Raw genomic sequence first — 11,493 nt, forward strand, 5'->3', positions numbered from 1 at the left:
TTAAGTGACGAATTCTAATCAACGAAATAACTAGTAAAAAAAAGATCACGATAAATTCATGGATAAGTATAATTATTCAGATATTTAATCATTAAAACAACAATATTCCAAATTTTAAACATGTCATCTCCACCTAACCTCAAAAAAAAAAAAAAAAATCTTACATTAAAATAGCAACCAAAATTAATATGGATAATTTTCTTAAAAAATAAAAGAAAAGGATAAAGTTTCCTTACTCCGTAGTTTTCTTCTCCAACAAAAAAAAAAAAAAAAAAAAAAAAAAAAAAAAAAACCCATTTTTTAAATTCCACAAAAAAAAGAAGTATATTCCACGCGTCCTTGACTAATACGATACGCGCGTGGGCCAGCAGCAAGACTTCCCTGATGACCTGCTACAACAGTTGGACTTTATCCACGTCATCACTGGGTCCCACTTTTTTAATTGTGGTCCCCACTTTACTTTCTCTCTCCTCTCTCCAAACTCTAAATGCAGGGCACATTCAATTCAAATTCACCCGAAAACCCAAAAACCCAAACCACATCATCCAACGACCCACATCCCTCCACGTGTCCTCTCCCTCAGATCTAAGCCGTTTGTGACAGGTGTTACGGTCACAATTACGGGCAGGAGAGAGAAACACGGATAAACCGTTGGATCACGTGTTGAGTAAGATCAACGGTTGATATTCTGCCCAAGTTTTAAACGGGCAGATCTTGGTTGCCTTTAAGAAGCGATGCCTCCTCTCACTGATTCCTCGCTCTCATCAAGGGTAAACCCTAAATCATCATCTTCATCATCAAATTGATCGATCTTTCTCTCTCTACAAAATTTTCTTTTTTGATTTGATTTGATTGATTTTCTCTCTCTAGAAAATTTACGAAAATCCCACCAAAAATTTACAGAAATCGTCGGGAATTTCCGGTTTGCCGGGAAATTTTGACGGTGATATTCTCTCTCCTGTTTGCCGGTGACCGGTGATCGGAATTGGGCAAATGGTATGGTGGGTGGTAGGGTAGAGAGAGAAGAAGACGCATTGGTGACCGGAAACCGGGAAACGTCGAGATTTTCGCCGGAGATTTGTCGGTTTTCATGGCGTCGACGATGCTAGTTAGCCGAAATGAGACAAGTAATTTTCTCTCACCAAATCATCATCATCAACCACCAAGAACAACGACTAATTTCATGGGAAAAATCCCTTTTCTTAACCCTAACCCTAACCCTAATTCTAATTTTACCCCCAACAACAACCACCATAACCAAAATCACAACAACCACTTTTCCAGGAAGCAATTAAACCATCAAAATGGGGATGAATTCCTGAATCCTCCTGTAAATGACAATACGGCGTCGTTTAATCATCATCGGAAGTCATCTAATGAACCCTCAATCGCCCCTTACGTCAGCTACGACATTACAGGGCTTTCGAAGTCGGAGATTAGATCTTTGAAGAATCGATTGATGTTGGAGCTCGACAAAGTTCGGTCTCTTTCGAATCGTATCGAAACCGGCGATTTTCGCAACGGTTCGAATAACATCAGCAATCCCTCCAAGAAGCGCCCATTTCCTGCCCAGCAGGCGGTGAAGGAGCCGAAGCGAGGGAAACAGCAGCCGCAATCGGCGTATGTGGCAAGCTCCCAAGTGATGAAGATGTGTGCGCAGGTTCTTTCGAAGCTGATGAAGCAGAAAGCTGGGTATATTTTCAATGAACCAGTTGATGTTGTTGGTTTGGGATTACATGATTATCATACCATTGTTAAGCGGCCGATGGATCTTGGAACAATCAAGAAGAATTTGGGGGTAAAGGGGTTTTATCGAACGCCTGATGATTTTGCTGCTGATGTTCGGTTGACATTCAACAATGCACTTACATATAACCCTAAAGGGCATGAAGTTAATACATTGGCGGAGCGATTTCTTGAGAAATTCGAGCAGTATTATCGCCCTGTTTATCACAAGTTTCAGTCTGAGAAGCAGCAGTTTATGAGGCAGCAGAAGGTGGAAGCTCGGCCGAGGGAGGATGCTGTGGTGGTTGTTGATGAAGTACAGGGGAATTCTTGGAGTAAAAACCCGTCTCCGGAACCGCCAAGAATCGAGAGTAGTCCTCCAAAGAAGCCTGAGCCGAGGCCGGAACCACGGGTTGTGGAACTCCCACCACGGGTAGAACCACCTCCTCCTCCACCAAGGCCTGAACCGAGGGCGGAACCTCCACCACGGGTTGAACCTCCTCAACCAAGGCCTGAGCCTGTTTCGGCTCCTGTTAATCATGCCCCTGCTCAAGAACCAGCTCATATGTCATTGCAAGAGGTGGTGCGAGCAGGTTCAACGGGAACAGGGAGAGGATCAGGTGGGAAGTTGCCGAAGCCGAAAGCGAAGGATCCCAACAAGAGGGAGATGAATATGGAAGAGAAGCAAAAATTGGGAGCTGGGTTGCAGAGTTTACCAGAGGAGAAGATGTCTCATGTGATTCAGATAATTAGGAAGAGAAATGGGCTTTTGACACAAGATGGGGATGAAATTGAGCTTGATATTGAGGCTGTTGATACTGAAACTCTTTGGGAACTCGATCGTTTTGTCACCAATTACAAGAAGATGGTCAGCAAGATGAGGAGGCAAGCTTTGATGGATATGCAGAACAACAATGTGGGTCATCATCATCATCATAATGATCATGAGCAGGTAATTTTCGATTTCAAAGCTCGAATTTTCGGTATTGTGTTGAATTGTATCAATTCTGCTTGATTGGATTAGTTGTGTTGCTGAGTTGGGTTCTGAAATTGATGTAATATCAGGTTGGTGTGAGTGAGAGGATGATAGAAACGGTGAAGAGAGGTGGAGGTGATAATGGGGGCGATGAAGATGTTGATATTGGGGGGAATGAAGATGAAGAAATGCCGGTTCAACAACTGGAAATTGACAAAGATGACGGCAAAAATCGCGATGTTGGTGGAGGTGGTGGTGGTGGTGGTGATACTAGTAGTAGTAGTAGTTCAAGCAGCTCAGGCAGTGATTCCTCTTCTTCAAGTGGTATATATACTGATTTATAAACAATGCTTTATGTTTTGGTGTATGTTGTTGTTACTACATTGTAGTGGAAATTGGATTGTGTCTTATTATGTGATGTGAATTTGCAGATTCTGATTCAGGGAGTTCCTCGGGCAGTGATTCGGATGTTGATGATGCCCAATCACGTGACAATGAATCCAAGAACATTCCCCATTGATTGATGATTGATCAGTTAAGGGGCAGCTCAAGTTTGCTGGGATGAATGGCATTTTTGAGGGGTTCTTCCTGTGCTCTCTTGTGTAGTGTGTTCGAGTTTCGAGTTCCCTCTTTGGTGAACCGATCAGCATTCGATTTCGAGGAAATATCCTTAAGTTGTTGGTTGTTGCCGGCTAAGAACATGAATGGGATTGCAATGTAGCCAGTTTGCTTAGTGTAGACTCAGGTTTAAAGGACTCAATGTACAGAGGAAGAGAACTTTTGAGTAGGTTTTTTGTTGGTGGGTCTCTAATGGGTTGGTTGCAATTGCCAAAGGAGGAAAGAAGAAGATCAAGAAAAGATTTTGATGGGTTTTGCTTTTTGCACAAGAGAAGAATCTATTGAGAAGAAGAGGAAGAAAGAAAAGCTTGACAATTGTGTTGTAAAGATGGGTTAGTAGTGAGTTTCACAAACAAGGAAAGGAAAAAAGGGAAGAAATTTGTAGGGTAGGGCAGGTTTTTTAGGCTAGTGAAGCAAGGTAGAGAGGTCCCCAAAAACATGAAAAAAAAAATTGATGGAGATGTAGTTAAAATGAAGTTAGGAAGGAAGTTGTTCTTTAATTTTTGTTTGATTTTGAGAGGAGGAAGTTTTTTTTAGGAAGAGAAAGTTGGGATACTTTTGTACACATGACACCACCTTTTGCTTAAATACAAGAGAAGATTTTATAAAAACTTTATAGTGCCTATCTTCAATTCTATTACTTACTGTACTCGATTTTGCGCAAATAGTAACCGTAAAGAACTTTTTGAAACGGAGGAGTAATCCGACTAAGCGGAAAAAAAAAAAAAGTTGTGACAATGACTATGTTTTTGAATTTAGAGATTGTTTATATGGACTGACCAAGTGCACATGAAGATATTTGAGTCATTTTGGTGCCTAGCCAAAGTTGTGTGTGTGTTTGTATAGCAATTTTGTATTGCTAGTTTGCTTAGCTGCTGATATGCTGGTCCAGGTTGTGTGTACTTTTTTCCAGGTAGATGCTTTTGCCAAAGTTTTACTGGATGAGTTGTGATACAACATGTAAAGTTAGCCATCACCCTCTACTCCGAGATGCTTTCATACTACGGAGGACTCCATCCGACTAGATATAATTGCGGTAGATATAATTGCGGTATTAGTTCAAATTACATTATTAACTACGCGAGCCTTTCTACATTTGAGTTTTGACTAGTCAGGAAAATCTGAAAGATTTATACGTAGTAGTTGAATTTCTATGTGCTCAAGGGTATATTTCCTTTTGCTGTAGAATAGATGTGACTTATCCATGTGCCTTGGCTGCTTAAAATATGAAATCTCAATAATTAGTTTCTAACTTAGGACAACATAACATTATACAGTACCAAAAGACATCATAGGACCTAGTTGGTCGCTTTTAATCCTTTATTTTTTCTTTAATAAATCACTTAAGGTCAGCAATTTTCTATTGCTATCTGATTGTGACATTTACATATATTCTAATGGAAAGTAAATTTGTTTACTTCTCCTTTGATTCGATTATTATCCTAACACTTTTAACTATTGTTACATGTGCTATTGTGATTTATTAGTTTTTAAAGTGTTTTTCTTACTGCTAAAGCTTAAAGAATACTCCATATATATAAGAAACTTAAATACTTGTAAAAATGTACCTAAAGCAAATAAGGTTAATTTTTTTTTGGTGTTTAGAGAGCCACACACACAGGGGCGAGAAGCGATCTAACCACTTGAGCTATCCCTCAATTAGCAAATACGGTTAATAAGGTAAGATAAAATTTCTATACATATATTATGGTAGATTAATTGGTATGTGTTGACACTTGGCAGTATACATGTAGGTTATAGTTGGCAATAAAATATCATTTTCACTTTCATAAGTTCATGTGATTACTGAGTAGTGATAATCATCCATTTAACAGTACACTATTGCAAAACGAAGTCTTTCATTTTACGCAATCTTGGTATTCATCTAGAAAATTAAATACATCCTCGTATTAAAGCCAGTTGCTATCTGTATTTTAGGTCTGTGTAACTGTATAATAATATTGCTTTCCACTAAACAAAAATAGTACTCGTACGGAGAAAAAAAAATAGATCCAAGTGTTTTATCCAAAAATAAATAATCAAATAAAAATAAGTACTAGTTCAATTTACCAAGTCATACAAGTATGAAATAATACTTATAAGTTATAACATACTACCCAAAAAGATATAAAGTACTCTACAATAAATTATTCGTAACAATTTACTCATAAACTTAAAGTAGAAATCAAAATTGATAAGTACAATATATTATAAAGGCAAATGCTAACGAACGCTAAAAGTAAAAAATTAAATTAAAACTAACATTAATCACACCGATCTACTCGTGATTTTGTCATGCTTTCCCAAATTAATACCACTTTAGGTAAGATTTTAAATGTTTATCCAACACCCCAGGGGCGTTCGTTAGCAAGATCCTATTATAACATCAAAAATTTATACTCTCGTTTTTATTTTTTTTATTCTGTATTATATTTTTAACAAAAATCAGGTTTTATAACAAATAACAGAAGTGCTCTGTAATATTTGATATATTAGATTGAATTAGCGCCAAAAAAAAAAAAAATACATTGATGGGTGATGAATGAGCTTTGACGTTTGAGTGTATTGCATGTCACGATGTGAAGCAATTTTCACACAAGGATTAATAAATTAATGTTGGTTGTCACGTCGCAAATTAGTTTTGTGTGGTCAACTCGTCAATAATACGTGCATGCTTAAATGCTTAATGCCTAGTGATACAATCACCTTGACTACCCCGTTGAGTATTAATTGTGACTATCAAAGATTATAGAAGATCAATACAACTAATCAAGTCATACTCTTTTACACCAATGGTAAATGGTTAGTCTTTATGAGATTTTAATTTGTTGACATTTTCGTTAAATATTAGGAACATGAATTGAGCAACTTATGGGGCATGGACGCATGGTACGAGAGTTGTTCATGGTAGGTTCAAATCAGATTAGTTAATTTGGGAGTATATTGATATGGGTCATTAATTTTGGTTCAGTTCGATTCGATTCAATACAGGTTGATTTAGAATTGTTCTTGTAGGTCAAATGATTTGGAACGAAGCCATAGAACAATAGGGAAATAGTACAATGTTGTTATGTTTGCGTCATGGAAAGGCCCATGGGCCTGTGTAGGATTAGTAATTCATAGATATTAAGGCCCAATAATAAAGCCTTGAATTTGTGGGCCTTCTGGCCCAAAAGGAAAAAGCTCTTGTCAGGGCTGAAAATTCTATTGAGTCCAATTCTATAGAGAATATTAAACCTTTAATTGGGCTAATAGAAAACGAAGCTACGCTTCAATACTGGAACTTACAACAACATGAAGAGTCTCCATGTTTGGGAATCAATTAAATTTGACAAAGATCCAATGAATAAAACAACTATGAAGCATAACACATACTCTGTTTAATAAAGCTAAGCACCAATAATGTACAATAAATATTACTAAACAAGTTTGTGCAAACATTAAATCATTCCAAATTATCCATAAAATCATAGATGAGTAACATAAATCAAGCTTAGAGTAAGTTCTAAGGAATCATCTACTAATCATCGATTAATTTTAATCAACACAAATAATTGTTGGATCACAGCAACATTCATCCACCAGGCAACAACAACATAGAGCTGCAAGGCTGCAAAATCAAAGATTAAACCATCAATTAATATTACCATTAACTAAAAATAATTACTACCTCTGTTAAATGTTATGTGCAACTTTGCGGTATTTGTGAGATATAAAATATTCCAAAGTTGCACATAACATTTAATAGAGGTTAACATAAGATTTATGACTGTTATACATGATTGAAATTAATTAAACTTACCATCCTTCAAGAAAACCTCGTTCTTTTCGAGGCGGCGGTGGTGGTGGAGCTGCGTATTGATATTGAGGAGGTGCCATCACCGGAGGACCTTGGTAGTAACCTATTTTAATTTTGTAAACAAAAAAACAAAAAAAAAAAAAAAAAAACCATCAATTAATGTTACCTTATTTTAATTATGCATGATGAACCTATGTCATACGTACTTCGTGATTTTTTAAATTATTATTCCTAATTTTTACATTTCCAAACAAATTTCTTTATTTTGCGTATGTAGTACAAACCAACTAGTAAGGATCTAAGGACTCATCACTAATATAGGAATTTGTTTTCCTATACTCTCTCAGTCCAAAACTAATTGTCATATATCGATAGTTTGATATACACGTGGATAATATGAAAACTAAAATTTGGACCGAGGCCTAATTGTAACAAAAGTGATTATAATTAAATTTAATTGAAAAAATGGAATAAAATCAAGCTATTACCTTGAGAAGGATAAGGATAAGCATACTTGGGATCATTCATATTTGTTGTTGAAGGTTAAAAACCAAAATAGTAGAGTATATGATTTGTGATTTATGAAGTTATAAAAATTAAGGTATAAAATTTTGGAAAAAAAAAGTAGGAAATTGTTTGAAGAGTTAAGGCTTTATATAGAAGTTTGGAAAAGTTGGAAGATGATAACGCGGTGTACACGGCAACATACGTTGGAAGGCTGCTCCTTCGTTGCCAAGAACATTAGAGTGGCTACCTAGAAGGCCCTTTATTTGCGGTGATGATCAAATATTCCCTTAGCCTTTAAGAAAAGTATAATTGCCTATGTCAAAAAAAAAAAAAAAAAAAAAAGCTATACTCCATAATATTTATGTTCCGAGCATTCTCTAATACTTTACATAACTAAGTTAGCTGACATCTAAAAAGTCAGGAGAAAGATTTCAACGAGGACAAGAAGGCAATGGTTGAACGTACTCAGAGGATAACAGCCGAGTTTCAGGAGAGCTTACGAGCTTGGGGTGGGTTTGACCCACCTGTTCCGGAACTCCGAGTGCGTTCGTGAACGTGTTCAAGACGGAGGCGTAGTGTTTTCTATTATCCTATACGAGAATATATTTATATAGATAATAGGCTAGTTCTCTCATGTGATTTAACACTTTGTTAATTATTTTTCGTTTTTTTTTTGTTACTCGTTGCTTAAAGTATGACTCGTTAGCCTTTTCTAAATTACGAATGTAATTATTTAGAGATAAGGACTGCTGAGAAAAGAACGGAGTAAGAAAATCAAGAAGAAATTTGCAACCACAAGGCACGTGAAGGTGCTAGAAATTGAGCGTTACATTAAATTGAATTTATGAAATTAAAAGCATACATTTTCAAACTTAATAATTGTTCATACATGAAGTTTGTTGAAAATCATAGCATCCTTTCACTATTAATTTGAGAAAAGGACTAGATTCTTCTGGAATATATTCTTTGCACATACTTGCTGTCATCTAATGACTAAAGCTCAAGGGAATAAATACTTTTTTTGTTTAATTTTTATTTTATTTATATATATTTATTTATGAGAGCATATGATTCTGCCTTGTTAATCCTCTACCTTTTAAGATAGTTTGATGCTATTTTATAATGTTTTGTATGTGAATTAGCTACATAATTAAAGTAAGTTTGGGTCAAGTACATGTAGCATCACAAGATTGGAGATATTAAAAAGTTAGCAAATCACGTTTAAAATTAAAAGGGATTATTTTGACGCACACAAAATTAAATTCTTTTACTTATTAAGCCAAACGTTATGTAAAAATGACATGTATATATATAACATCTTTAATGTCAAACAAGAAATAACAAAAGTTACTATACAACCATAACAATAAAAACAGACTTCGTTTTTTTAGAAACTATTATAATTTGTTAGATAAATAGCTATTAGACAATTCAAATTCAATTCTTTTATCCTCATGATGTGAAAGGTCATAACTTGTTTATCGGTAGGGTTTTATAACTTTCTTAAAATAATAACTAAAAATTGATAGCAAAATCATAAAATTATAACTTGTATTCGTATAAAGCAAAAATTTTAACCAGAAAATGTCACTTATATACTAAATATAAAGCAAAATCATTCATAGCCAAAAATATAACTTTACATTGAGGTGTCAAACTTGTAATCGAATGGCACATAAAAAATTTAGTCAAGCCACACTACAACGGTACAACCCTTATTATAAAAAAATGTTGTTCCATGAAATGAGTTAGGGTTAATATATTAGACTCAATCACTCAATTTTCTTGAAATGAGCTTCTTCTACATATGCTGAAACTCTGAGAGGAGAGAGAAACAGAACAAATGTCTCAACTCTCAAATGAGCTTCTTCAATTGCGCCATTTCTGTACTAAACTCAAAATCAAAGCTCTAATTGTAAGTTTCCCTTCATTTCTAACTACTGATTTTTGTAACAAATTACATTTAGAATTATGAATTTAACTTTGTGTATTTGAATTCAGCGATTATTAGCTATACTTTCTTGCTTCTAAATTTCATGCTAAAACTGGAAGTTCAATTCTTTATTCCAAATTCTAATTTATTCATCTATGATCTGAATTGTTATTTTTAATCAGATACAAGTTTTATAATCATTGGTGGAAAAATTATGTTAAAACTCGCTTCTACCCGGAATTAATAGTCGCATTGATAGTGTAATTTGAACTAGTGACGTAATTATGTGAGCATGAGTATGACCGTGACCGGATGGAGGTTGTTTACATTTGTGTCCTAGTTGTGAATATTGGTAATTTGCAAAATCCAATTGGTATTCTTTTGCTCACTTGATCAATTTTTGCTTATTTGAAGTTCTCAAATGTGCACAAAATCACTTGTGGGTTTGCCTAGCTCTAGAAGTCCTTGGGTACACAATGGAGGTTCTCGTGGTAATTCTAGTATTCCAATCATTTATAAACAAGTTAATACTCCAATTGTGAAAGTATACTGCCAATTAGAGGGCGGGGTGGGGCGTGGGAGTGGGAGGTTATAATTGTGTACTAGTGCCGTTGAATTGCAGAATTATCTGTGGGAAGATTTTTATGGGAGGGGAGAAGTGGGGTGAGTTGATTCATGATGATTGAAGATCACTTACGTAACAATTGTGTTGGTAGTGAATGACCATCTAGTGTTATCTTTATTAATGGATGGCAATGGGTGTTATTTGCAATGTGGCTCTCTTCAATTTAAGGTTGTCTGTTTTCATGAACAATGTATCTCATATATAGTGCATGAGTTGAATTCTTCCATGGTGATCAGTGTTTCTAAATAAAGATCACAAAACCCTTTTCAATTCAACAATGACCACTTCCTTTTCAACAAATCAAAGTTGTTTAGATTTGAATGGCCTTTCTGTCAGAATTTTGTTCATATATGTATGTATTAGGGGTTCCTCACATTGTATTTATCATGCTTTATAGGTTTTGCAACTAGAGTGATCGATGATGGGAGACAATCAAGTTAGCTCACACGAAGCCAACAGCTTGGGTGGTTAGAAATGTGATCTGCCTAAGGACTCTGATGACAATGATGCTGATGTGGTTAGTCTAGTTATTGATTATTTCCAACTTTTGCATGAAGTGAGGCACATTGTGATGCTTTATGACGCAGCTCAACACCTGCAAGGGTGCAATAACTAGATATTAATACTTGTGGTATAGTTAATGCGATGCAGTGATTGATTCAGCCGCAGTTTATGTGTTTTCCCTTCACCTTATAGCTCTACTCTACATGAATTTCTTGCCTTTTTTTTTTGCTCCCTAGATTTAGTTGAAATGGATGTTGACTGTTGTCTTCCATAGTAGATGATAAAATATGATGCACCTAATTTGATTGATTTTTTTATGCATCAACCAAAATTTTAATAATTAATAGTCAGCTGGAGATATTTGGCTAAATAGTGAAGTTGTGTGATAAATTGAAGTGGAAATATGGATTTGGGAGATGGGATTTGGGGGTTTGATATGATAAGAAGCTCCCCCGGGATCTCTGCCACTAGTTGTGGATCAGGTTAGATCCTCTTTAACTGACTACTCATAAATCCTAGCGGGAAGGATTTCAACATTATGCAGTGCAGGTAGAGGTGTCAGTTCGGGTAAACGGGTCTGGTTTGGGTCGGGTAAGAGTGGGTCGGGTCAACACGGGTCGGGTCAATTCATATTAATTCCATAACCTATGTGGGTCGGGTTTGGGTTAGGTTATGCTTGTGTCGAGTCACATCATACTTCTTATCGGGTTTGGGTCGGGTTAATAACACGTCGGGTTACATTTGGGTCAGGTGAACAATAGGTCGGGTTTAATTCGGGTTTTCACGGGTTAAGGTAATTTCGGGTT

General features: G+C 35.8%; 1 protein-coding gene and 2 long non-coding RNA genes across 3 annotated transcripts; 2 read left to right on the forward strand and 1 right to left on the reverse strand.

Moving 5' to 3' along the window:
- Positions 1 to 764: 764 nt before the first annotated feature.
- On the forward strand, positions 765 to 3,930 carry LOC145559188 (transcription factor GTE2-like). Its single transcript, XM_081620621.1, has 3 exons — positions 765 to 2,677; positions 2,791 to 3,025; positions 3,133 to 3,930. Exons 1-3 carry the CDS (start codon positions 1,091 to 1,093, stop codon positions 3,219 to 3,221), a joined length of 1,911 nt encoding a protein of 636 aa, XP_081476747.1. The 5' UTR covers positions 765 to 1,090; the 3' UTR covers positions 3,222 to 3,930.
- A 2,732-nt stretch (positions 3,931 to 6,662) lies between these two features.
- On the reverse strand, positions 6,663 to 7,866 carry LOC145560486 (uncharacterized). The gene is made up of 3 exons (XR_014093155.1): positions 7,607 to 7,866; positions 7,122 to 7,221; positions 6,663 to 6,929 (listed from the first exon to the last, which is right to left on the reverse strand). It is a non-coding gene; the product is annotated as an uncharacterized LOC145560486 (long non-coding RNA).
- A 1,539-nt stretch (positions 7,867 to 9,405) lies between these two features.
- On the forward strand, positions 9,406 to 10,884 carry LOC145560487 (uncharacterized). The gene is made up of 2 exons (XR_014093156.1): positions 9,406 to 9,540; positions 10,581 to 10,884. It is a non-coding gene; the product is annotated as an uncharacterized LOC145560487 (long non-coding RNA).
- The last annotated feature ends 609 nt before the right edge of the window (positions 10,885 to 11,493 follow it).

Source organism: Chenopodium album, chromosome 9 (assembly GCF_948465745.1).
Source record: "Chenopodium album chromosome 9, dcCheAlbu1.1, whole genome shotgun sequence".
Classification (NCBI taxonomy): domain Eukaryota; kingdom Viridiplantae; phylum Streptophyta; class Magnoliopsida; order Caryophyllales; family Amaranthaceae; genus Chenopodium; species Chenopodium album.

Excerpts from the sequence above, each read along its gene's own strand:
- LOC145559188 (XM_081620621.1), top strand. The coding sequence starts at position 1,091 with ATGGCGTCGACGATGCTAGTTAGCCGAAATGAGACAAGTAATTTTCTC. Across the intron at positions 2,678-2,790 it reads ATCATAATGATCATGAGCAG|GTTGGTGTGAGTGAGAGGAT; the intron begins GTAATTTTCGAT and ends ATGTAATATCAG. Across the intron at positions 3,026-3,132 it reads TGATTCCTCTTCTTCAAGTG|ATTCTGATTCAGGGAGTTCC; the intron begins GTATATATACTG and ends GTGAATTTGCAG.